The sequence below is a fragment of the Triticum dicoccoides genome, chromosome 3A, assembly GCF_002162155.2.
Source record: "Triticum dicoccoides isolate Atlit2015 ecotype Zavitan chromosome 3A, WEW_v2.0, whole genome shotgun sequence".
Taxonomy (NCBI): Eukaryota; Viridiplantae; Streptophyta; class Magnoliopsida; order Poales; family Poaceae; genus Triticum; species Triticum dicoccoides.
The window spans coordinates 595487219-595513708 of NC_041384.1; the positions used below are offsets into that span (position 1 = coordinate 595487219).

The following is a 26490-nucleotide window of genomic DNA, read 5'->3' on the forward strand; positions in this document are numbered from 1 at the left end:
ACAAGATTCAAGCCCATAGATATAACGTCATGTCAGTTTCCAAGCGAGTCCAACCCCAGGCTGAAGACAAGCGACCTATCCATCGGGCGCGCGCTGGACATCACCGCATGCACCGACGGCGTGGGGGAGGCAGCCGCTGCGCCGCAGCATCCTCACCGGTGTGCGCGAGCCAACCACATAGACGCATAAATGCACATCAGCTCACCAGCTGAAAGATTGGATAAATAGAGCTAGCATGACATCCGGCAGGGGTGGCAGGGCTGATGGCTCCGCAATCTTTCGGCGAATAAATGGGCGTTGGCCCATCCATGCAAGTACACGGGGAAGGAGGATGGAACTGAACTTTGCGTTTATCATTGCATTGCAACGCTATCGATCCAAGTCGAACAGCATGTGAGAGGACCACGAGCGAGGCCGATGCTGGATCCATCGATCGACCTACCAGCTTGAAGCCTTGAACATCCTTTAATGGCGGCCGCTGCCTCACATGCATCGCATGTCCGACCTTCGTGCGTGTAGTATAGATACTAGTAAAATGTCAGTGGTGCCATGCTCAGTTCCTGTTTATTGGTGATGCTGATTGGACGCATCGCATGCCAGTGATGCATGCTATTGTCGGAAGGGACGGGTCGATAGCAGATGGAACCCTACTGTGTGCCATGCTACATGGTCAAGACAAGATCCTGAAAGGCGGGTTACACTGTCACTCGAGCCATCAAGTCTAGAATTTTCGTTAATTTTCGTGATCTACGGAGCCTCCCTCGTCACCATTTTTCTACAGTTTGATTTGTTTATAAAATCATGTGATAACATCACAAGAATACGGCCTGGTGAGTTTTCCTTGACCTTCGCAGATTGACACCTTTCGTGCTGAATTACGGACACATAATTTGGAAGGTCCGCTATAAGCTTTCACTCCATCGCTCGTACATGTACGGATGTGCCCAACAGATTTTTCTCTACACGTATAGCTAGCTAACTCTAGCTGCCTACCTCACGAAACTACACAATCAATTAGTAGAATTCCACTTTCGTAATTAATCAAGCATATAAAAGTCTAAACAGGGCATCCCTTGTTGCTTTCATGCACTAATTGTTAATTGCAGCTCCAGGTACGTACACTACTCATCAACATCCCAACGTTGATACTCCTACATGCTGCCACCAAAACATGAAAAAAATAAAATGAAATGAAGAAGCATTATATACTTGAAGAGAAAAAGGAAAAATCTGCTTTTCCTCAATCACTCTTTATATGCATATATATCTGCAGCGAAAAGGTGATGATCAACCTGCACAATATCTACTCAGTCCAGCTTGATCTGTGTACGCATCCCCTCCGTGGGATCGATCAGTCAAGAAGAGAAAAGCCATGAAAAAGAAGAAAACAAAAAGCTACATCGATCGCATCGCGGCAGACCGATGCTTCGTGTCTCCTAAGTTAATCAAATCACCCGCCATGGCCGCCGCCGTCAAGGGTCAAGCCTTCTGACGGGCGCCTAGGAAGTTAGCTACGCGCGACAGCCACTGTAACCTCACCGGCAGCCTGCCGGCGAAGCTGCGCGACCGGACGTAGAGCACGACGCAGAGCAGCGTGCCGACGACGCAGGTGGCGCCCCAGATGGCGAAGGTGGCCTGGTAGCAGCTGGCGCCGGCGCAGGTGGCGGCGCCCCGCGCGCCGGCCTCCCGCTGGTACAGGAACGCCGAGAAGTAGCCGAAGCAGAGCGAGCCGACGGGGATGTTGGACACGAGGACGTTGTGGTTGACGCCGAAGTTCTTGGCGCCGAACAGCTCGCTCGTCGCCGACACCGCCACCGACGTGATGGCCCCCGTGCAGGTGCCGATGATGGCCGTGCTCGCGTACAGGAAGACGCTGCCCGGGTTGAGCAGCAGGAAGAAGGCGCACGCCATGGGCGCCATCAGCGACGCCATGGACCCCGTCCGCGATATGCTGTGCCCGCTTCTGCACCACAAACCAACAGATTCAGTTAGCTGCTGTTTCTGGAAACAAGTAACAAATTGCATGGACAAAAGCAGAGAAGATTCGACTCTAGAACTAGAAGTTGTTGATAGTTACAAGTTTCCCATTTAAAAGGACCCCCATGAATCCTGGAGGGAGACTCCAAGAAGATCCCAAGGGCCCAATCAGACGAAAATAAGCATTAATCTAATCATGCATGTGTGTGTGGAAAGAATGGTGAAGTGCTTACTTTGCAGAGTAGTAGTCCATGAAGGACGGGAGGAGGCGACCGAAGAAGCCGAAGGAAGACGACAGGGAGACCAGAGTGGAAGTCTGGCCGAGACCTCGCGACTCGGCAATCTGCCCCAGATTGTTGAGGAAGACCAGGCCCAGGGTGCCGCTGAACATGTAGCTGAAGAAGTAGAGCCAGAAGTCCGGCTTCTTGAGCAGCTGGAGGCCTCCGATCTCCTCCTGTGGATTCTCCTCCGCCACGACGATCTCCTCCTCCTTGGTCTCGAGGTCCATCACCTCGATGACGACCACGGCGTCGTCGGTGCCGAGATCGTGGATCCTGTTCTCGCGCTTGGCCTCCCAGATCTTGTTCATGCTCTCGCGGATCTTGAGGGCCGCCGGGATGAGCATGGGCACGGCCAGAAGCACGCTGAGGCTCACCATGTGCTCCCTGGACGACAGCCCGCTGGCCGTGGAGCCGATGCTGCCGACCACGGCGCACGCGCCCGTGGCGAGCGTGATGGCGAACATGACGAGGAATGCCGTGTCCGTGCTCGCCATGGAGTCGCTCTTGAGGTCAAACAGCCTGAGGGCCGGCGCCACGAACACGGTGACGATCATCGGCACCACGGCATTGAGGAGGAGGTACGTCTTGGCCTTGGAGTCGGCGAGGCGGGGCATGGTCTCGGTCAGGCTGGTGTACACCTTGGCGCTGAGGCCGAGGTAGCTGGTGGCGAGGCTGACGGCGACGCGGCTCCTGGACGCGAAGTTCTTGATGCAGAGGAGGTAGCAGACGGTGTTGATCCAGCAGATGCCGTTCCCGGCGAGGGCGGTGAGCAGGAACAGGTGCCAGCACTTGAGCGCGGGGCTGTCGAGGAAGAGGTACTGCACGCCATAGCCGACGAGGCCGAACGAGGCGCCGACGAAGGCGACGAGCGGGAGCGGCACGTAGAGCGCGGCGACCCCGGAGAACCAGCCGAAGAGCTTGCCGGCGTCGGAGGCGAAGGCGAGGAAGTTGAGCTGCACCTGGGAGATGCCCTTGAGCTCCTTGAGCTGCGACGAGTAGACGGGGAAGTCGGAGTTGGGGCCGTTGATGGTCTGCAGCCAGATGGTCCCGACGAGGCTCAGCCAGTGGGCCGAGGAAGGCGACGACATCGCCGGGGAGGGGAGAGCTGTACGTGCTCCGTCCGGGCTCCGGGGTGGTGGTGGTGGTGTTGGAGGCACTGGAGCTCTGATAATAATTATGGCCCGTGGCCGCTGGGTATTTATGCACCGCCGGTGGTAAACCAACCGGCGACTCCTCGTCCAAGTCGGATGGTTGTGGCTGTAAATCACCGGCAGTTAAGGGCCCGCTTCCGACGTGGCCGCGAGCTGCTGCCTCAGCTATGTGGCTTCTCCGTCAGCCAGTATACGGGCCGGACACAGTTAGGCCAGCAGTGCCAGGGCCGAGGTGTAACTGTCACGCCGATCCGGTCGAGCTCAGGACTCAGAATTCAGACCGCAGCCGGTTGCTTCCAAGTTTGCTCGGTGCTGCCGCGGCGAGACACCTGGTGGCCGCTGCTGCTCCAAGCTGACCAGCCTGAGCTGTCTAGCTAGCCAGAAATTAATGGCGGATGACCTATGGCAGGATCGAGCTCCTGGCCATGGTTACCCCGAGCTGGTTACGGTTTACCCGGCAGCCACGACGACAGGGAGACTGCAGGGTTCACAACTCATTTGGCCAGCCAGCTCTCGTAGACGTCACGGCGATGAATCTGGCCGTCCCCGGACGCCGAAGCGAAACCAAACACGACGATCGCCGAGAGCCGAGATCGATCTCCGCGATCTGCGGCGTCGGCGGAACTTGGGAGCTCCCAAGATTGCGGCTTGGCTTCTTCCTTCCTGGCCCGACGCATATACAGTACATATATACCACAATACCTGCCTAGTTTGAATCGGAAGCCGGAGCCGAACGGGACGCGTATCACGTATGTATGGTATGGACGAATTCGTACGATCGTATCCGACGACGAGTGGGGTTCAGTTTCGTCCGAGATATGGGAGGGCGACGGCGGACGGGCTCTTGCCATCTTGGAGATTCAGCCGGGCGTCGACGTGAAGGCGTTTCCCGCCACTCGGATCGACCTCAGCCCCGTTTTCAAATGCACTGAACCTCCGGGAGTCCGTGGCGCCTTGTCCCCCGGCGGTCACCCTCAGGCCGGGCGGCCACTTTCACCCGCCTGAGAAACATCGCCACGGTTTCCATGGCGCAGTAATGCCGCGTTCCCATCACCCCCCCGCAGGTACGGTTAAATCTCGGCGTCTCCGGCCACGCTCGCAGCCGCGGTTACTGTCGTCCCGCCTTGGCGCCATTAAAATGAACCCGCCATGACCTGCAGGCAACAGAGGTGATGTCAGGCCCGTAGGAGCGAGGCGTGTACAGGCTCCCAGCCATGTCTGAATGAATCTGGCGCTCGCACCCATGCCTCGGGCCGGCTTCGGCGTGAAGACGGATCCCGCCATTAATCGCCGTTCCCACGGCGTAACGGTGACATCAGGGCATACGGTGGCCGCCGGTACCTGGGAGGCGGGCTAGCTGCTCCTCTCCTCTCCTGTACCTGTACGGAGTGCAGTCTGACCATACCTGAGGCCTAACAAATGGAAAGGGATGGAATTCCATCTCGTTCTGCATTCAGACAGGACTTGGAGCTGGACTGACTGAACTGCCGTTTCCGTTCGTTCGACTAGATGCACGATGATGGGTGGCGTCGTGTTGGACTGGACGAACAGATGGAAACGTATACTCATGTCCAACACGCTTGATTTCCGAGATATCCAGAGGCCACGGTTGGCACGCGAATCACATTCATTCAGCCTTCAGGTTCAGGTTCAGGCTCAGAGCAACAAATAATCATGTACACGAATGTGAGATCACCCTGAGCAAATGCTGATCTCATCCGGTAATAATACATGAAAACGCCGTCAGAACATGAGAGGACAAGCCACATGGTAGGACTCAGAAAAGAGACTGCATATTCGGTTGCTCCGTCGTCTGAACCGCCGCGTCACAATCCTTTCGGTTGAATTTCAAAAAAGCATCCATGTGCAACCCTTATGCCAAAGTGATGTAGTCCATAGCTCAACATCCAGAGTTCAGAGTTTCGGTCCGACGAGTGGGAAGATTGGTAGGATGATGATCAACTGGTTCAAAAGGGGGTGAATGCAGGCCTAACCAACCTACCATCTACATTCTGCTGGCGTGAAGATACCACATGTCCCGCTTTGAGAAGCCAGTTAGGTGTGTGAAATCTGAAGCTCCAAGGCAGTTCAGATAGTCAAAACAACCTAAGTTCGCAATAAGGGATTGCCGTTTCTACGTGATATGTGTCAAAGGTCCAGTCAAGACTCGAGACTACACCACTTATTTGCTCATGATAACTCTCGTCATGATTCATGATTCAGAGTCCCTCACTCAACTATTTTGGCGGTGCCCATTCTCCGAGGCGACTCGGCTGCCGTCCTCGAGAATTTCCTCGTTCACTTCTTGCGTCCTTGAAGCAAGTCTTACTGGACATGACGGCTCTCTTCTGAATGCCGTAGTTTCTTGGAGGAACTGCACTGCTGATGCAGCGTCCCCGTCTCTCATCCGCCATGGGAAACACAGAGGACAAGGCCTTGGCGTGTCTCGAAATCCAAGTGAACTTCAGCAAGTGGGAGGACGCGATAGTTGAACCGCAGAGTGAGACCAAGCGAATTCAGGGGTGAAAGCTGAGAGGAACTCAGGGGTGAAACGTGTAACTGAGGGCGCAAAGATGTATCCAAGGTGGCGCGGCGCCGAGACCTCGCCTGCGGACAAGGAGAAGGAGGATTGAACGCCGCTCGGCCGCTGCCGTGACGGCGAGGAGGTGAAGAAGCCCTCTCCCGGCTGCCGGTGGGCAACGGCAAGTTCGCTTCGAATTACTTGCGCTGATCGCAAGTCGTAGGGACCAGTTGTCAGTGACACGGCGCGCCGTAAAACCTCTCGTCGGCCCAATTGAATATGTGGTCTGGGCCATTTGTTTTTGACTCGGGTTGGTCATAGCAGAGTGGGCTTTATTCTTTCCTTGCTGGGCCTCTTCCTACCAGAACTCTGCATATTTGGTGGCTTCCTGCCAAAATTCTTCGATATTTGGTGATTTCTATTTCGTGAAATTTCTTGTGTTTGCTACTTTCGGAATTTAAAGTTTCGTTTCCTGAAAATCTTGGTCCAGTTTTCAGAATATGAAACCGTCGAAAGAATTTGAACTTTCGGAAATTATGGAGCTTTTCAATGGGGAGAACAAAGACACATGGCCGTGGGCCGCCAACAGTCAAAAAGGGAAAATGTGTGCGTGAGAGAGAGAACGGGGATGGGCCGCCAACAGTCAAAAAGGGAAAATGTGTGCGTGAGAGAGAGAACAGGGATGCCACGTGTTGGGGCCCACACCTTGATCGCATCCCGACAAAAAAAGAAGTCACCCCCCCCCCGGCGCCCCCCGCGCCGACAAGACTTTTACCTGCGCACGGGGGCAACCCCTAGTGATTCTGTATTGGAGAAAGGAGCGTAAATAGAAAGATACACTCAATAAAGGAGTTTGCTGATAGTGTCCATTTTGTCGGGAAGCACACCCACATGTATTGATTAGAAAACCGCAATGCGGTAAATATATTTCCAACACTACTTGAGTAGTAATCTAAGATCATTACTTGTCAAGAAAGGAAAGATGAATATGTTTTGTTGGTTTCCAAATTAATTTACCATTTTTTTTTGTCATACCCCAAATTTTGGTCCTTTTGTTTAGATACTTTGGCGAAGTTTTGGTATGCCCATACTAAATTTTCCACTCTTATTTCTTCCAATAGTGGCCGAATAACGGGCAAGCAAAACCCTCCCCAAAATGCTAAAGTTGGGCTCAAACCAAACATACCACATAGCATCGATATATATTGAATATGTGGTGTTGCAACAATATGGTATAGACAGCAGAAGCAATACTGAGCGACCTCGAGCAAAACAAATGATAAACAATTAAAGTTGAAAATCCCTAAACTAAGGTCAAAACTTATTTCACTAATATCAAATATGAGATAAAACATCCCACTTTTTTCATGTGTAGATCCAAAGTCTTGTGAAAAAAATATGTACCTACAATACAAAATTAGTATCATTAAATTCATCATGAATTGTACTTCTTACTGATAGATACTGATAGTTCATTCTAAAAACTCGATCAAACATAGACATGTTTGACTTTCGGAAAACCTACTATGCACTACTTTGTGGAACGGAAGGAGCCTTGTTAATTTCAAAGTGCTTGGAAGTTACACATGGCCAAAATATCGAGTTAAGGTTTTGATTTTCAACAAAAAAGAAAATAATTTTCAAGTCCAAAGTTTTCAAATTATCAATGGGTTCGAATTTTCGAGTCTCAGAGGTTCTCCAGCTATGAAGTGCTGAGCTAGAATTAGAGGTATGGTTGCGCGCTCAGCTTAGCTGACGCCCAAGTTTTTTTTTCCCTATGATATTTGTACCACAGTTGATTTCATCCATCAGCTTCTATGAGTCTTGTACAGCTCCTCTGTCGCGGCCTGCTGCTTCCCCATCTTCTTCACAGGCATGCTCGTCGGCGGCGCGCCCACGAAGGCAGATGAAGTACGCGCAGAGCCCGCCAAACAAGAGCAGGCCGATCACATCCACTACGCCGAAGATGATCATGATCTTGGTGAGCGCCTCGTTTCTGGCATTGTAATCCTCTTCGTCTTCCCGACAGTTGCTCTTGCTCCCCTTGAGAACCTTCACCCAGTAGCTGTGCCCCTGGCCGTCGCCTCCGCCGATCACCTCCCTCGCCCCGGCCGTCAGCTCGTAGTGGGAGCAGACGCCGCTGCCGGCGAGGGCGTCGTCCTTCACGTGGAGCGCGGCGGCGCACGAGCAGTCGCGCAGGCACTGGTCCGCGCACTGCTGCACCGTCACGTTGGTGAGCGGCGAGTCGGCCCTGAGAACGGTGGTGACGCCCCTCACCTCCACCATGTCGTGGAGGGCGTCGGAGCCGGTCGCCGTCGCGTTGCAGAGGGTGCCGCCCTGCGCCGGCCGGACGCCGCGCGCGGCGAAGTCGCGGCAGCTCCCGGAGAGGGAGCAGACGCCGAGGACGCCGCAGGCGAGGGGGAGGTCGCAGAACGCGAGCGCCTCGTACGAGGGCGTGAAGCTCCCGTGACGGCTGTCGTAGGCGTAGAGCCCCAGGCTGCCGTCGTCTCCCAGCGCCAGGAACCTGACTGGCCCTTTGTTCACCGCCGGAGAGATCTTTGCGACGGGTCGCCGCCGCCCGTCGTACATCGTCAGCCCCGACTCGTCCATTCCCGCGAACGCCATGGCCTGGTTGCTGGTGCTGGGGGCCAGCTCCCAGTAGGAGTACTTTCGCTCCCCGAAGTAGATGTAGGCGGCGATCTTGTCGCTGTCGAGCTCGAGGCTGTAGAACGGCGAGGAATTCTTCGCCGGGGACACGGTGAAGTACGAGGGCACCCGGAGCCACTGGCCCGGCAGGAGTTTGCCCGTGGGCTTGTCGAAGCTTTGCCATACCGTATGCTTCTTGTCGTCCAGGAGACGGAGGTTGCCGGTTTTGGAATCCAAGCGCAGAGCCTGTGCACGTGCCGCAAGAGTAAATCAGAAAATAAAATAAAAAAAGCATGAGGAGAAGAGGAGTTTTTTTTTGCGAGGAGAATTCGGTACCAGGGGTAAATTTGGCTTAGTTTTTTCTTCAGACAAATTTGGCTACGTAAACAAAAACGTTTCGTCAGGAGCCCAGGCCCGGGGCCTTTTATTTGTTTTGGGCATTCATGTGTTCCCACTTCCCAGCCTTGCGGTACTCTGGTTCTCCCAAAATCACAATAGTGAGGTTAAAATGCCCAATGTATATAGCAAATACAAATTGGGTTTATGAATTTAATTAGTCCATTGCTACTATCACCCTCGAACTTTTCTATTCGTTTCTCGAGCTCTATCATACTGAAATTTAAAATTTTGTGTCATGGTAGATTCATGATCTATATATGTACTAATACATTCAGACTTTTTTTCACAACTTTAATGGAGTGATTTTTGGCTTTGGAGTACCGGGAGCACATGATATGTTCTTTATTAACATGGCAAAGTGTAACTGATTGAAAATATATGTTTTGACAGATTTAGTGCCCACTCCTTCCTATATGCTAGTATGTGTTATTCATGCATACATATTTTTCTTTCACCACGTGACAGGTTTGTGCAAGAGATATACTTAGGCATTTTTCATAGAAATATCCAAAATCAAATATTTTAGGAATCTATGAATATGTAAATTTTATGTTTTTGTACTTAAGGTATGCATATGTCATATATGTATATATATACGTGTGACAACCGGTATAAGCATAATATGTCTAAATTACTTCAATAATTAATATTAGAAATAATATCATTTAATGTGTATTTGTATACTTTCCTTATTTATTTTTGTGCTTTAGATACGTTCTAATTTACTTTCTTATTTGTAGAGCAAAGTCCATATTAACCATACATGATATTTTGATAGCATCTGATCTCCCAAGAGGGAATTAATACTAATATGAGCCAGTGGACCATAGAAAACGAAGGACTCATACCAGTTTAGGAGCATCTCAAAAGAACTCAAGATTTGAACATTCAGATAGCTTAAGAGGGGACTCATTCTACAGGACAATGAATGATAGGGATTTTATTATCATTTATATATCAATGAAACCCATTAATGCTATAATAGAATTTATATATATGCCTTGTAGTTATTGAAGCCTCATTTTTCTTTTGAATAAGGTTTTTTCTATTTCAGCCCAACAAATTTAAAGATTTCTTTCTACGTCGGCATTTCCCGCGCCTTTTTCAAAATACTCGTATAGCATAGATCATATCCGTTATGGTTTCGCGCCTTATGAAATAGAACATGTACTTACAATTGCCCCTCAAAAAATGTATTTATAATTGCCTTTGATAGCGAACATATCCGAAAAGTGTATTGGCCCCGAGTGCTAGTTAGAATCTGGAGAGCATGTAAAATCTGGTTTCTAGTTCATATTGCCTGGCAGTTCTGGATTCACAGACTTATGCCATGGGTTCTTCGAGGCACATGTGTGGACAGACACGTATCCCCGGATGATTCCTATTGCCGAATGCCGATGCACAGTTCCATCTTCAACATGAATAAGCACTGCTTATACCCCGATGCATTAGCCATTAGGAATGTCCATATTTTAAATTTCCGATCGTGTTAGCATTTAGCACTAAGAAATCGGAAATTTCGGCGTAACAATTCAAAAAACCACGCTAGCTAGAAATCTAGACTCGATTAAACTAATGATGGAGAACGATGGAAAGAAGAGACGGGGTATCACCTTGGCACCCTGCCCGGCCGTGCCGGACCACCACACGACGGCCCTGGCGCCGTCCGTCAGCCGCAGCTGCCCGTCCTTCGTGAGCTCGAACTGGCAGACAGCCCGCGCCGCGAACTCCTGGTCGGAGCGATCCGAAGCCCAGACCGTGACATTGGCCAGCAGGACGACGAGAGAGCACAGGTACCCTCCCCCCATGCCGGCCTCCACGCTCACGGCGGCGGCGAAGCGGGGCTGCCGCTTGCCGGCCGCCTCGAGCACCGTGGTCCACTCGGCGAAGCCCGGCTGGTAGGCCGCGGGCAGGCGCACGGCGAACCGGGCGCCGACACGGAAATCCGGCGACGAGAGCGCGGGTTGCAGGAGGAGCGCGGCGAGGAGCAGCGCGCCCCAGGTGCACCCGGGGCTCATTGTGATCTCTCTGTATTTTACCGTTAAAAAGTTTGGGTAGGGGATATCAAAATGGGTAGATTTTGATGTGGTTGCCCGTGTATTTATTAAGATTGTGGTGAAGGCTCGCGTATGAGGAGAGGGGATTTAGCTGTTGAAATTGAATTTGGTAGCAGGATTAGTTCTGTAATGTAATTTATTATGGGTTTCTTATACCCCTAAAAGAAGTAATTTATGGGTTGCTTAGAAACGGCAAGGGTCCACGATCCCATTTTTAAAAAAGGATACTCGCTTAATTTTTCTAGTATCTCAAGCAAAGGGATTTGCTCATTAATGACTAGCACTCTAGGGAGTGCATGCACCAAAGTAGATTGCAATTCTAACGTTCGTTTTATGGAGGCTGAAATACCGCGTACAAGCTCGATGAATCACAAGAGAGAAGTGCCTTCAAGGAATTGCATCATTGCATTAACTATGGAAAAACTAAAAACTATCAGGTTGTGTTTTTCTTTTGAAAATGAGAGAATCGTCCTAAAGAGCTTTTGCATGATACATCATTTTCTTAAACATTTTCTAGCGGAAATGGTAATATTCAATGATTATTTGGCCTGGCCCCAGATGTTATTATTGACTTCCTTACATATTCTCTAAACGAAAAAGCGTCAGAACTACTCCATAATGACAGTCCAAATGAAGGCTAGAGTGGCAAAATGTACTCTAGCAGATTCTCTGTCCACACCCCCGTCTTCCAAAATTTTGGAAACCAAACCCTAACTAAAGTTTCGGAACCGGCCGCAGCCGTGCCTCTAGCTCCTGAGAAGAAACGCTAGGGTTTCCTCCTAAGGCCCCGTTGCCGTCAATTCCCCTTGCTTCTAGGTGCCTTTTGCCGCTAGCGAGGTGAGGGGGGGGGGTGCGCAGTCTAAGTTCTCTCTATGTCTCTGGTAGCCCTAGCTTCAGTTAGAGTTAAGTTTAAGTGTCTGGATGCCGGTAGTGAGGCGATGGCGCCATTAGCGATGAGGAATAAGATTTCCGGGTCATGTCCCCATTACAATGTTGTTGTTTGACATCGACGAAGGGCATGTGGAGCTTCAGTCAGGGTTGATCTTGTCCTTTTGTCTTTGTTTTGTCTAGGTGATCGGCGGCGCCCTATGGAGGGGATGATGTCGTGGCATACTTTCGTTCTCCGGTTCCTTCTTTGTCTGATGAAGCTTAGCCAGATGGGGCTCCGTGGGGGAACTCGCGAGGTCTGTGCCCCTTCCTGTCTTGCCGGAGTTGGGATTATATTCTGGCCCTCCTTGGTACCAGCTTCTCCAAGATGGCGATATTTCTAGATCGTGATCGCCAACATCTTTTGGTCTAAATCGACGAGTTCCCGACCGCTACTTCTTCAAGCTCCTAGTTTTCAACAAAACTGATCCGATGAGAACAGAATCCCAGAGGTAGCAAAGAGCTTTTCTCACGTCACATCGCCGGTGAATACAGAAGGAAGATGGTGCCGATTTCTTCAAGGGCTTACATGTAATTTCTTATTCTTGTAACGAAGTTTATTGTACAGGTTAGTTTTATCTAACATACAACGTTCGGGCTTTCACCAAAACTACCTGTATATTTGGAGGTTGGAGGTTGTTTTAGAGTGTACTCCAAACCCAACCCGCCACCATTACTAGTCCCATAGGTAAGTCCCCCCTCCTGGAAACATGCCCATTTATGGGAGCCTCTATGTTTCCATCCTCTTCGCACACATTACCGCCACATTTTTCCCGTCACATTGCCCTTTCCCATGAGATTTCCTGCCACCCGCATACATTCCCTTTGTGCGCTTAAGAAAAGTCGAGTGTCGATGCCTATATCACCACTCCTCCCCTCCCCACACCCATTCGCACCATTTCCTCCGTCGAAGCAATGCTGCCCTGCAGCCCTATCTGGAGAAGCGCTGTTGTGGCCCTCCGTCGGCCTCCACAAAAGAAATGCAATGGGAGCATGTTGAGGAGGATGACGCCGCCGCTGAGAAGGAGCATGATTTTGCCAACGAGATGGTCCAACATCGAGATGCTAGAGTAAAGGTTGAGGATCAATGTGTGCTTGTGGAGTCCTGCTAGACGATCGTCCGGTGTCGCGGCAATGTCACGCCCTCACGGCCTCACCGTAGGGAGACTTGAGACACCTGTCACGCTGCTCGTCATGTCGTAGCCGCGCTAAAGCCAGCGTGACTCCCTCGCTTGTACGGAGGCTTAGGACACCTGCCATGCCGCCCGCCCTACCCCAGTCTTCGACATGAACACGGGTTGGACGGAGTTATACATCGTGTCGGCGATGGACGCAAAAGGGAGTGTGTCATCTAGGAACGTGCCATCACCCTCGAGGCTAAGGAGGGTGCCTCGCCGGTATGGGAGGCAGACACCCACGCTTGCGACTCCAAGGCTGCAGCCAACGCCGGCAAAATCTAAGAACGTGTCCTCGTACATTGGCATGGTATATACATTGAAGAATAGTAGAATACTATTCCCAAGGTTGTTGTTCACTATCAAGTCCAGGAAGGTTAACCCGCCGCGCAAGTACCCTAATTCCTACGGTCAGACACATCGGTGTAGGTTTTCCTCTCGTCCCTGGCGGCTGGGACCCTAGCCGCCGCCAGGGGAGGCTGATCTTCCAACGCCGCTCTTCGGCGGCTCCCCTCCGCTGGCGACCTCGGTCGTCGGTCCTGAGGAGGGTCGCCGGATCCACACGTGTGGATCGCTTTTACTCTCTCGTAGTCTAGGTTTTTAGGTTGTTCATCGTCTTTGTTTCGACGGCGACGATGACAATGCTGAATAAAGATTCTTCGAATCCTTCCCTGACGAGGCCATCAGTTCTATGGTTGTGGATGGATTTGGAAACCAAACTGTTCAAGTAAGGATGGCGTGACGGCGGTGGCATCCTCGTGGTGGATCTGTGTCCTCAGGCTTCGTTGTTGCGACGGCGTTTGCTGCAGTGTCGACGCGGAGCTTGGGAGGTAGTCCAGGAGCGGATGCAGATTGTGGTCTGCATCGACGACATTTGGAAGACTGAGCATGTGTTGAGCTCGTGGTTCGTGGATGGCAGATATGGTTTCCTCCTTCGGCGTTTTAGTCGTGGTGGGGGGCCAGATCTGGAGTTCGATGGCGTGTCCGGGGTGTTGCCCCGGTCTGATTCGTTCAACGGTAAGGGCTTCATTTTTGGTGAGCCATCTTGGAGGTCCGCAAAGTTGCTTGTCATCGATGGAGCCGCATCGAGCTCGGGTGAGGAGGTGATTCGTCATTCTTTTCTTCGGTGGCTGCTGTGGTGGTGCCGGAGGCAAGTGACAGATGTTGGCGTCAAGCTCAGAAATGTTTTACTATCTTTTCAGTTTTGTCATATCGGTCTTTATAAGACTTGTACTTTATTCTTTGTGATATGAATGAGACATGTATTATCATGCAAAAAAAAAAGTTCAGGAAGGTTCTCCCCGTAACATCTAGTTTAGTTATCTACTAGACTAATTGCTGCATATATGTACAATCGATAAGCGATGAATTTTGCCGCCATATAAAAATGAACTATCTAGTTTACAATGTTGTGCAAGTGTTTCGTGATGATCCGGCCAAAGTTTGGTTTTCAATCTGTGCCAAATAGAGGTAGAAATGAGTGGTAAGCTATCTCAAAAACAATCAACAACGAATAGAAGTAGAAATTTTGAGTACAAGCAAAAAAGATAGATGGGGTAATCTAGAGGCTGCGATTTAGGAAATCTGAGTTATATTCTAGAGTGCACTCCAAAATGATTTTGTGGCGACTGTGCTGCTATTAGAAAACAGGTCCCGTAGCCTAAACGCTAATCATTTTTTTTCTTTTCCTATTGGCATATAACAAACCAATGGTTCCAGGCCTGCAACCGTGTATAAGAGACATGTGATCCCTGTGACAAATTGAGTATTTGACATAACATTACCCACGGCAAACCACATCAAGGTTAAGAAACCTCAGCAAGAACTAAGAACAATACATAGAAGATCAAAGGAGTGGGAGATGATTCTGAGGCAAACACTAAAGAGACAGATGATCCCTGTGACAAAGGAACGATCACAAATTTCGCAGATAAAGGATCAGTTGGTACCTGTCATTGGTAAATGCATGACATGGGAAACCAAACTCCAGCATGTTTTACGTGTCGCAAGTCCGTAACAAGTAACAATCCACTCGATGCAATTAATCATTTATGTACATCACCAATGTTCTAGCTCACTCTATGCAACTGAACCCACTGAATTAACCAACGCAATCAAACATGTAGAAGAGGGAATAGAGATATACAGCAAATGTACATTGAATCAAGTAGTAGCCACAGACTAGTGCCATTTAGAGAAAACTTATTTCTTTCCACCAATCATAGGCTGGCCACCATTTGAGCTACCCAAACTAGTACCCGTCTTATTTCCACCACTGGTGCTCTTCAAGTCAATCAAATCACTGAACAAATTATCGAGTATGTAGTAAGGTTTGCTTGCCGCTGCTGAAGAATCCTTCGGTTGATGATTCCCATTTGGAGCTTGAGGCATCGTTAGACCATTGCTTGTTGGAGAGGCCACAGAACTGTACTGTTGCATTGGCTGGGAGGCTGGAGGAGAGCTATATGAAGGTGAGGGAGCTGCATAGGTGGTTGCTGGGGCACCAGAGACGGCCGAGGGGAGTTGTTCTTGGTAAGCAGCCGACAGGAAAGGATTAGAATTGGCAGTTGGAGGTGTAGCCCAAGGTGGCACTGGATATCCGGATGTGTATGCTGGGGCTTGAGATGGATATGGTCCAGTTTGAGCTTGAGATGGATATGGTCCGGTTTGGGCTTGAGATGGATATGGTCTGGTTTGGGCTTGAGATGGATATGGTCCGGTCTGGGCTTGAGATGGATATGGTCCAGTTTGGGCCCAAGGTGCAACATAATTGCTATTCTGTGGAGTATATCCTTGGTTTACTGAGTATGGCTGGTTGGTTGAAGGATATTGGGGCACACCAGTAGGATTTTGTTGCCCATCTGGAGGCTGCTGGAGACCATTTTGACTCTGTGCTGAAGAATCTGTAGAAGTTTCATCAGTAGGGCTGCACAAAGTGAGGCTTAGAAGGTCAATCATATCCTGCTCTTTTGTTTGAGTACTACTAGTGACAGGAGCTGGATCAAGGGGAACCAATGCATTGCTTGCAACAGAAGGGGGCGATTCTGAGCTTGGCAGATCAATGGGTACGAGGGCAAGGTCCACAGTGCTTGTGCTTGATGACGTCTCATCGCTACTTATCACAGATTTGTTTTTTCTGCAGACAAATAAAGCATGGAGCTTAATATTTGTGAAGAAAGTACAAGTAGCAATAGCATGGGACATACCTTTGAGCCAGCCGAGCGAACTCATCCTCCTCTTCATTGGAAGCGTCATTTTGTTCAATAGGAGATGAGGATGGTTTTGCTGGTGGATCCTCCCTAGGAGACTCAATTGTCTCTCTCACGGGAGCTTCAACTGCCAAATGAGTACCAGAAGCGATGGCATCATATTTTGTAAGCACATTTTGTAGGCGATCATTTATTTCGAGACCTTGCTTTAGTAACTGCTCGTTCCTAAATAAACAATGTAAAATGAATATATCAAATATCACTGTAAGCTAACTGCAGTATCAAGATACATGATGTGCACCTAACAGTGAATATGAAGAAAAAAACATGCAAGGTCATTTTAGATTTTTAGTACAACAAACAAAAGGACAGCAAATATTTACAGAACACACTTTGATAACTTACCCTGTCGAACTGACAAACTGCATGAGCTTTTGCTGATTTGAGCGACATTGGCTCACGAGATCTGTGATGATTTCATCTTTGACGGCCTGGGTTCAAAAGAAATTTAAGAGGCCATTCATCAGCATGAACTTAAAAAATATATACAATCATTTCATGAGAGATGGGCACAAGTCAAAAATTCAGATGAGATGGCTTTTTACTACCTCTGGATCTGATGGGTTCAAAGCATACACCATATCATTCAGTAACTCCGTCACATTTCGAATATTATTCAAGTCTCCTAAACTGTAACAGGGAAAGGGGAGAACATATATAATGATATAAATGGAGTTACTGGGTGATAATTGAGCAAGTCAAATGAAGTCGAATGCACGATAAAAATAGGCATCACCTCAGAGTATCAACATCGGAGGACATCCTCTCATTCAAACTTCCTGCAGCATATCCGGGTGAACCATAGTTTTGAGAACTGTGTATTGCAGGAGGAGTAAGTATTGGTGGGGCATCTATGGGACGTCTTGGAAACACTACACCTGTCCGCTGTAACAAAATTTCACAATTAGATGATTACTTTGAAAGGATTAATTTCCATGAAAAAAAGAATGGTGTTGCCTCACATGACCATGTTGCTGACAACAGGATATGATTCTGGAATCAAATACAGGGAAATATATTTTTGCTTCTTTAGGGAACAGACGGGGATTAGTTGCCTACCTTTACTTCAAGATATGCCCAGTGATACTGCCGGTATTTACCTCCAGGTCCACCAAATGCTTCTTGCCAGGAGTCCAAAAGTAATAATATCTTATCCCTTACTTGCATATCATTCTGAAAGGAATTCGAAAAGGCAAAGATTGTAATCTTATTACTGGCATCTCCGATCATCAGAGAAAATAGAATACTGTAGAATTTAGTCACAAGCGCAAGCTGGCAATGGATCTTCCACAAGACAAATAGCGTTATGCTACGAAAACAGTGCAATTGTCAACCATTTTGTGGTAACGATCAGAGATAACGCACTCCCTCCAGCCTCCGGTCCTTTTTACTCCGCATATAAGATTTGTCTAAAGTCAAACTTCGTAAAGTTTATAGAAAAAAATATCAACATTCACAATACGAAATCAATATCATTAGATGCGTCATGAATTTACTTTACATGTTGTGTAACTTTAGTATTGTAGATGTTGATATATTTTTCATATAAATATGGTCAAACTTTACTAAATTTGACTTCAGACAATTCTTATATGCAGAGTAAAAAGGACCGGAGGGAGTACTACAACAATCATGGCTAACTCAACTAGAAAAAAATTGCGTAAGTGAAAATGGTGAACGAGATATTATTTAGTGCTGCACAGAAATCGGTCGACATAACCTTAATACTGCCTCCTGCCCCATAATATAAGAGCGTTTTGGGACGGAGGGAGTATGTTATAGGAGGGTTCTGATAACTGCATGAACTTGAATTGGAAGTAGGATATTGAACAATTAACCATGCCTGGGTAAAGTAGTTCAGGCTACTTACTCGAGAAGAGAACCAGTGAAAACCCACTAAAGGGAGTGACTAAGAACAAGGATTAGTGTACCCATGAGGTTCTAAATGTGACAGACTACTTAGTATGTTCTCAATGTATACAATCATACAAGACAGATACAATGCCATTGAGAACTATTGAGGCTAAAATAATCATCTTACAGAATTAGACTTTATGTGTTGGGTAAGGATAAGCACAATAAAAGGCAAGGAGGGAAGTAAAAAAAACAACCTTCTTTTGGATTATTTTAACCATTTCTTGCAGAACATGCTGTTCAGCGACTTCAAACTGAACATATTCTCCACAGTTCTTCATCATCGTCTCCAATAACTGCAAAAAAATTGTAACTAATATGAGCAGGACCAACAGTATCTTCAAATCTTGTAGCAAAGAAAAGATATGCTCTCAGAAGCTAAAACAAACATATGAGAAGTAACAACATTTGCATTAGATTCAAACTAAATGGGTGTTCCAAAAAGAAATTTTACAGAGCGCAACATGGCATCATTGCAGTACATACCGTCAAAGCATAGTATTGAACTTTCGGATCCTTATGTTGCAATCGCTTCTTCACTGCCTTTACCACATCTTTTGTTTGCCTGATTAAGGTGTTTACAAATTAGCATGGTAGGCAGACAGCTACTTGGACCCAAAAAAACACTATTTATTTAAGTATAATATTAATACTATCAATGGAATGCAAATGTTCACATGTTGCATAAGTAAAAGTGAAAAAGGTGCAAAATATGTTTACAGTTAAATTTCTTACAGGAATAAATGTGCTAAAAGCAGATGCAAGGTACGCTTCCACTGCCCGCATAGTACACCTCTAAGCAAATGTGATACTTCAATCTGGTTATGTCTGTACCATGATTGTCCATTGGTATAGGGGCCCAGAGGTCTTTTTCATACTAATAATGATCACTATAATGTTAGTCGGATAGAATTAGCATGATGAATTTTGGAAACACTTTAGTCTTTACCATAATCACAAATCCCCCATGCCATGTTCCCCTCATCATTATGATTCACCGTGAGATGTATGCAGTAAGCTCTATTACCTCTAGCTTTGGCCTTTGGCCACGGCCCTTCAGAAGCTATCCCCCACTTCATGACCATAATAAGGTCTCTTAGCAACAGCTTACAAAAGGGCAAAGGACGATTTCGTGCTAAGCGTTCAAGCTAAGCTGCGGTCGATTCACCACTAGACCATTACATCCACACCAGAAGCTAAAGCTCGCCTTGGATCCCCTTGCCCAAATTGCCTCCTATCATCGCAATACCAAAAATTAACCCCGATTTCTGCCAGAACAGGGAGCGATTGAACAAGCCAACACTATGTCCCACTGAAGGCTCAAGCCCTGAGCCCAAAATCATCAAAACTCCGCACATAATTCCGCACGCAGGAACAGAAACAAACACAGGCACAGAGAGAGGGGCTCCAGGAAGGGGAGGCGGCGGAAGGGGATCACCCACCAGACGTCGGCGTTGATGATGTCGCAGATTTCGAGGTTGACGGCCCAGTCGGGGCCCATGAGCAGGTGGCTGGTGGCCTTGTCGACCCGCGACGCCGCCTGGCGCGCCGGCGCCGCCGCGGCCGCCACCATGGCCCCCGACGGGTACATCGCCTCGCCGGCCGGCTAGCTAGGGTTTCCGCGCGGCGCTACCGAGGGGACGGGCAGCAACTATACCGGTGGCGCCGTTATTAGCGAAGCGGAAGGGGATTTGGGATTTGTCGTTGTAAAAAATCTGGTTGTCGGTTTCTTTTGACGAGGACGGGCGCAGCGGAGGAAGGCGTGGCCGCGTGGCTGGCTGGACCTGAACAAAATGGCGCTATCTTCTTATCTGTCGCCGTCTCGTAAATTTGCTTCAGTCGTGACGGATGGGCTGGAGCCCGCACGGTACTGGCAGCCCAAGGGATTGGATTGGCAGTTTAAGGTGCTACTCTTGGTCAACGGGTCAATCTTTTTCTTACCCTGCCTTCTTAAGTTTTTTTTTCGAAAATACTAATGCCCACACGTGTGGGGCGTTTACATCTCGCACACAGACATTGATCAATATCGGTTTGAGTTTGCATGAATCTTGGTATATTTTGCCAGTTTTTTATGCCACGTAGGAGTGGGCTGGTGCGTGGGCATTTATTCGGTCGCCCACATGTCTCTTTCACATGTGGAAGTGCTGGTGTGTGGGCGCTTAGCAGTTCGCCTACACGCCCGTCTTCTACGCACACAGAGGGGCTGGTGTGTGGGCGTTTATCAGTTCGCCCACACGTCCGTCTCCTCTCCCACACCCAAAGCTATCAGTTGCCATGTGTTTTGTAGGGTACATGGCAACTGCCCTAGTATGCTTGTAAGCAGATGACAACTCTTTTTTTACCCGAACATGTATGTTATTTTATCATATCTTTTTATAGTGCTACATGGCAATTGTCTAGTGTTTAATAGATAACAACTCCTAAAGATACCACCGCGCCCATACGCCCACCTCTTCTTCCACATCCAAAGCTATCAATTGTCATGTGTTTTGCAGGGTACATGACAACTGCTTTTAGTGTGCTTGTAAGCAGATGTCAACTCTCTCCTTTACCCGAACATGTTATTTTGCCATGTCGTTTTTAGTGCTACATGGCAATAGCTGCAGTTGTCCAAAAATGGCATTTGTCACTTGACCTGAGATGGCAACTGCAGTTGAGCAACCATGGCAACTGTAGTTCAGCAACATGGCAACTGCAGTTAAACGAACATGAAAAAGGGTTCGGACCATGGCAACTGCGGGGACGCGTGATGACTGTCACGCAGGGCGAGCGGGACCATGAGATAGGAGGCCTGATGTACGGACGTGTGGGCGTTATCTATTTTGCCCACACGTAGACATGTGAAAGTGACCACAAGGCAAAAAAAAAGACGTGTGAACATTACTTGTTTTGTTTACACATATATGTGTGGGCTGATTCTCTTAGACACCACACAAAACATGTGGTCAGACCTTTTAACGCCCACATGTGTAGACGTTATCGGCGTCCTTTTCTTTTGGAACCGTTAAAAAAATCTGATGTCGAAATTTTAAACACAGCAAATTACGTATTACGAGCCTGGCAATTCCCTTCAGCAAGCGTGGTAAATTCTGACAGCAAATCACGTGTCGTGAGCGAACCTAACAATTCCCTTTAGGAAGCCTAGCAAACACTAGCATGTTCGTATTCTTTTGCTTTTTGCTAGGATTTGCCATGCTTGTTGAAAAGAATTGTTATACCAACAACACGATTTGCCATAAAAAAAACTTTGATTCTCCATGCATGGAAATTTGACGCCTGATTTCTAGCATTTTCGTTTTTTCCTGTGGTGCTATGACTTTTGAAGTTTTTTTTAAAAGAAACACAAATGCAGACATTCACAAACATGTGCATACACTCACTCTAATAAACACATCATCTTCGTAAGACTGAGCCAACGGGTCTTGAGACTAACAAAATCACCACAAACGCCTTGCTATCAACGGAACGTCACCCCCCACCAAACAAATATTCCATCTTTTTATATAAAAGAACAAAGTGTCAAATATGATATTTGATTATTAATGATATCATTGTCCTCCTAACCATTCAGCAGGTCAGTTCTCGTCTAAAATGAAATAGGTGCTCCGTTTCGCCTAAGATCCAGTTGAAAAAATTACATGTTGTGCAGATTGCAACCAGATGGGCACTCTTTACATGTCAATTCTTTCTTGCAGTTTCAGCCATGCAGACTGACACGTAGTAGCTTTTGTTCGTTTGGTAACCTTGAGTCGACCTGGAGACACTTGGAGGGATCGAAATGAAAAATGTTGTCATTTGGAGCCTCGTCTGTAGTACTCTGGTTTATCATCGCCTAACTCTATGCCTACGTAACTACCAATTCTCTATGTGGTGACAGGTATATAATTGAGCTGGAAGAACGCGTGTTCACTTCATTTATGTAGCGCAACAACCAACCACTTCACAAACGCAGTGGCAGCATCGAATGATCACACACGCTAACTAACAAAACACAGCATTTGACAGCATGGCCAGCACTGCCACTGAATAACACGACGGCCTTTTCGCCCTAGATTTCATTTCATGTTTCAGACTCCAGACTTCAAACGGACCACAATCGCCATTCCAATTTGTTCCTTTCACCTTTTACCTGCGTTTGTGTAGCCATATGAATGGGACCATTAGTAGACCATGGTTACGCCTGATTCTCACAAAAGTTGTTCATCCTATTTATTTATTTATTTAGTTCAGTCGTTCATGGTAATAGGAACCTTTCGCAAATCATAGTATACGTATACGCCATACGTTCGCAAAAGGCGGCTCACCTACGCCAGCCCATTTGCGGTAGCACGCAATGAAAGTTAACGAAAAAGATCACACTAGCTGGGATCAAACACGTGTCCGCCTACAACATGACGTGCATGCATAGCGACACGGACTGTCTGCCTTTAGTGAAGGTTGTGAAGCCAGACATCTTCTATCTTCTACACCCTCCGTCTCAAAATTCTTGTCTTAAATTCATCTAGATACGGATGTATCTAATACTAAATGTGACTTGATACATCCGTATTTAGACAAATTTAAGACGAGAATTTTGGAACGGAGGGAGTATATCTAAATAGCTAGCCTCCACTACATATTTCTCTTAACATGCAAGCATACCACCACATCATTCAACTTGCATAGGAAAGACCCACCTCACCATGCAACTATGCATATTAAAAATCCACTTCAACATGCAAACATGCATGCATGTAAAATTCCATTCTATAATGGAATTAGATTTAATTTTTATATAATTTTAAAAACTATTATTTGAAATATTCATGTTCCATATAACCAAAATTTCACTAAAATACTGCAAAATATTTCCGCAACAACGTGCGAGGCATCATCTAGTTTAAGTAACGAACGGGCTGGGAATTTTAAATAGATTTTACGAACACTTTCCGAACCAATCTTTTTTCCACCGTTTCTTATTCTTTCTTTTCTCTTATGTTTTTTTCCTGTTACATTTCTTCTTTTTTTTCAAAAAATGGCCGCCCTTTCAAAATTTCAAAATATGTTTGTCGTTTTCAAATTCTTTTCATAAATTTAAAAATATACGCATTCTTGAAAATTGTAAGGGAATTTCAGAAAAATGTTTGTGTCTTTCAAAATTTGTTCAGAATGTCAAAACGCGAACATTTATTTTTTGAAAAACACAAACAAAATTTTGAAAACAAATATTTTTTGAATACATAAACAATATTTGAAATTTCAAAACATTTTTCAGAAGGATGAACAAATATTTGTAAGCAAAAAATGTGGTCTAAATTTGCCTGGAGATTTTTTTAGTTTGTGAACATTTAAGAAAAACAGTAACATTTTTTAAATTCCAAACAAATTCCAACAGATGCTCAACGGCAGCGATGTCGTCGCTTAGTTGGGCAAGGCCTAAATGTTTTTTTCGATATTCTTCTCTTTTTTCATTAATTCATTTTTCACCTTTTTGAACTTTATTATCCTTTTTAAAACCTGTTCAAGAATCTGATATCGTTTGGAATACTAAATAACAGTATTAAGTAGATATTTAAAATTATTATTTTAAATTCTTTTTTCCTTCAAATATTTATTAAATGCTTTTTAAGCATTTATTCTTTATAATTTTATTCCTTTATATTTATTAGTTATGTTAAAAACTTAAAATAAAAGTTTGAAGTACTTTAAATTGTGGTTTTAAATACTTTTTCCCTTCAAACCTGGCATGAATGCCTACCTAGACATCCTACGTTGATAATGTTTTTTTCGACATTCTTAAAATGACCTAAACTTTTGCCAGTTGTTGGGCATGCCTATGGTAGGCATCCATTCCCCTAATTTTTTCCATGGCCTTCTACGACCAATTGAAGGCACCGTGCCATTTCGCTTGGTTTTTCGACAAGTTTGCATTTTCTAGAGTTTTCTCGGTCAAAAAGGCCGATAAATGGCCGAACGTGTCGCAATTTGCATACAGTGTCGGAGGTCATTCAAACCTGGCATAGATGCCTACCATGGGCATGTCCACATGGTGGCAAATGTTGGGGTAATTTCAATGATCTCCACAAAAACACAGTATTCAACGGAGAGTGTTCGGGTAGGCCAGAAAGGTCTGTCTGAGAGCACGTTGTTTTTCGACATCCTTGAAATGGCCCCATTATTTTATGGCCTTCTATGATCAATTCAAGGCACCATGAAAAGTTATTTTGTTTTTTTGACAAGTTTTATATATTTTTAAGTTTTCTCGGTTAGAAAAGACCAATAAATGGTCGGACGTGTCGCGATTTGCATATAATATCGGGAATCATTCAAACCTGGCATGGGTACCTATCCTGGGCATGCCCACCTAGTGGAAAAAAGTTGGGGTCGTTCCAAGGACGTATAAAAATAGACCATGTTGAATGGAGGGTGTTCGGGTAGGTCAGAAGGCTCCGTCTCAGAGAACGTTGTTTCTCAACATCATTGAAATCACCTCAATTGTATTCCATGACCTTGTATGCCAATTCAAGGCACCATAGCAAGTTGTTTATGTTTTCAACAAGTTTAGCATTTCCTGGAATTTCTCGATGAAAAAGGTTGACTAATGACTAGACGTGACGCAACGTGCATATGTCAGAAGTAATTCAAGCCAGGCATGTATGCCTAACATGGGCATGCCCACCTGCTTGCAAAATTTGCGGCCGATCATAAGATTTCCAAAGAAATACCATATTCAACGCACAGTGTTCGGGTAGGCTATAAGGGTCCGCTTGGGAGCACCTTGTTTCTCAACACCCCTTAAATGGCCCCAATTTTTTTCATGGCCTTGTATAACAATTCAAGACATCATGCTAAGTTGTTTGGATTTTTGACAAGTTTTGGATTTTCTGGAGTTTTCTCCATTTAAAAAGGTTGATAAATGACCGAACATGTCGCAACTTGCATACATGGTCGAAAGTCGTCCAAACCAATCATGGGTGCCTACCATGGGCATTGCCTACCATCTTGCAAAGTTGGGCTCATTTTAAGGATGCCAAAATATAGACAATGGTCAACGAAGGGTGTTTGGTTAGGCCAAAAGGATTTGTTTGAAAGCTCATTGTTTTCCGACATCCGTCAAATGGCCCCAAGGCATCATGCCAAGTAGTTTAGATATTTTTTTTACAAGTTTTGCATTTTCTGAAATTTTCTCGACGATGAAAAATGATAAATAAATGGCCAAACGTGTCGCAACATGTAAACAGTGCCCGGACTCGTTCAATTTTCGCATGGATGCCTCGTATGTCCGTGCCAGACCGTTATAGAAGTTTGGGTCATTTATTCATAGTTCAAAAAACACCAATTAAGAGGAGTGTGCCAGACTATGCTAGACAGGTGCATCTCCGAGCATATAGTTTTTCCTAATTTGAATGCTTCTGTTATTTGCAATTTCCATCATTATATATTAATATGAACACTTTTTTGTCCTAATCATTATTTTTTTCAACAATTCCGGAATTTCAAATTTTGTATGAAAATTATACAAACTTGAACACTTTTTCCAAAGTTAACAAATTGCCAACAATTGATGAAAATATTGAAAAAAATTGCAAACCACGTACCTTTTGAAATTTATCAACCTTTTCTGAAACACAGACATATCTTAAATTTGTGGGCAGAAAAATAAAAAATGGGAACATTTTATGAAATTCCAGAACATTTTTTTCAAATTGTAAACAATAGTTGAAAATAAGAACATTTTCTGGTACTCCAAACATTTTCTCAAATATTTGAACGGGTTTCAAAAAGAATAATAAAGCTTTAAAAGTAGAAACTGAATTGAGTAAAATGAATTATAAGTCCTAAAACTATTGGAGGTGTGTCAGTTTAGTCCTACAACTTCGAAACTGCAATTTTAGGTCCTAAAACTATTGGAGTTGTGTCATTTTAGTCCTATAACTTCGAAACTGCAGTTTTAGGTTCTAAATCTGTTGGAAGTGTGTCAGTTTAGTCCTATAACTTCGAAACGCGGGCCATTAGAGGCATAATGGCTTGAGCTCCAACAAGGAGAGTAGACCGGTCATCTCGGCCTCACCCCACAGTGGCAGAACGACACATCACACAATGTCCAATTGCTACCCACTTGTGGCTGCTGCTGGGGCTATGTCACTCTCACCGACCTTTGCGCCAGCTTCGCAAATTCTGCACACTCCTCCGC

General features: G+C 46.3%; 3 protein-coding genes across 3 annotated transcripts; all 3 read right to left on the reverse strand.

Annotated features, from left to right (window-relative positions):
• Window positions 1–1186: 1186 nt before the first annotated feature.
• LOC119269435 (protein NUCLEAR FUSION DEFECTIVE 4-like) lies at window positions 1187–3428 on the reverse strand. The gene is made up of 2 exons (XM_037551261.1): window positions 2211–3428; window positions 1187–1963 (listed from the first exon to the last, which is right to left on the reverse strand). Exons 1-2 carry the CDS (start codon window positions 3344–3346, stop codon window positions 1480–1482), a joined length of 1620 nt encoding a protein of 539 aa, XP_037407158.1. The 5' UTR covers window positions 3347–3428; the 3' UTR covers window positions 1187–1479.
• A 4317-nt stretch (window positions 3429–7745) lies between these two features.
• On the reverse strand, window positions 7746–10993 carry LOC119272635 (EP1-like glycoprotein 3). Its single transcript, XM_037554083.1, has 2 exons — window positions 10589–10993; window positions 7746–8822 (listed from the first exon to the last, which is right to left on the reverse strand). The coding sequence occupies exons 1-2, from the start codon at window positions 10991–10993 to the stop codon at window positions 7746–7748; spliced, it is 1482 nt and encodes a 493-aa protein (XP_037409980.1).
• A 4155-nt stretch (window positions 10994–15148) lies between these two features.
• Window positions 15149–19993, reverse strand: LOC119269436 (TOM1-like protein 6). Its single transcript, XM_037551263.1, has 9 exons — window positions 19760–19993; window positions 18804–18882; window positions 18515–18613; window positions 17463–17576; window positions 17140–17288; window positions 16952–17033; window positions 16749–16834; window positions 16341–16568; window positions 15149–16270 (listed from the first exon to the last, which is right to left on the reverse strand). Exons 1-9 carry the CDS (start codon window positions 19906–19908, stop codon window positions 15337–15339), a joined length of 1920 nt encoding a protein of 639 aa, XP_037407160.1. The 5' UTR covers window positions 19909–19993; the 3' UTR covers window positions 15149–15336.
• Between the last annotated feature and the right edge of the window lie 6497 nt (window positions 19994–26490).

Coding starts and splice junctions, on each gene's coding strand:
- LOC119269435 (XM_037551261.1), bottom strand. CDS start 3,346: ATGTCGTCGCCTTCCTCGGCCCACTGGCTGAGCCTCGTCGGGACCATC. Junction 1,964..2,210: donor ATGGACTACTACTCTGCAAA/GTAAGCACTTCA, acceptor TTTGTGGTGCAG/AAGCGGGCACAGCATATCGC.
- LOC119272635 (XM_037554083.1), bottom strand. CDS start 10,993: ATGAGCCCCGGGTGCACCTGGGGCGCGCTGCTCCTCGCCGCGCTCCTC. Junction 8,823..10,588: donor CGGCCGGGCAGGGTGCCAAG/GTGATACCCCGT, acceptor GCACGTGCACAG/GCTCTGCGCTTGGATTCCAA.
- LOC119269436 (XM_037551263.1), bottom strand. CDS start 19,908: ATGTACCCGTCGGGGGCCATGGTGGCGGCCGCGGCGGCGCCGGCGCGC. Junction 18,614..18,803: donor TTCAATACTATGCTTTGACG/GTATGTACTGCA, acceptor ATTTTTTTGCAG/TTATTGGAGACGATGATGAA. Junction 16,569..16,748: donor CAGTTTGTCAGTTCGACAGG/GTAAGTTATCAA, acceptor TTGTTTATTTAG/GAACGAGCAGTTACTAAAGC.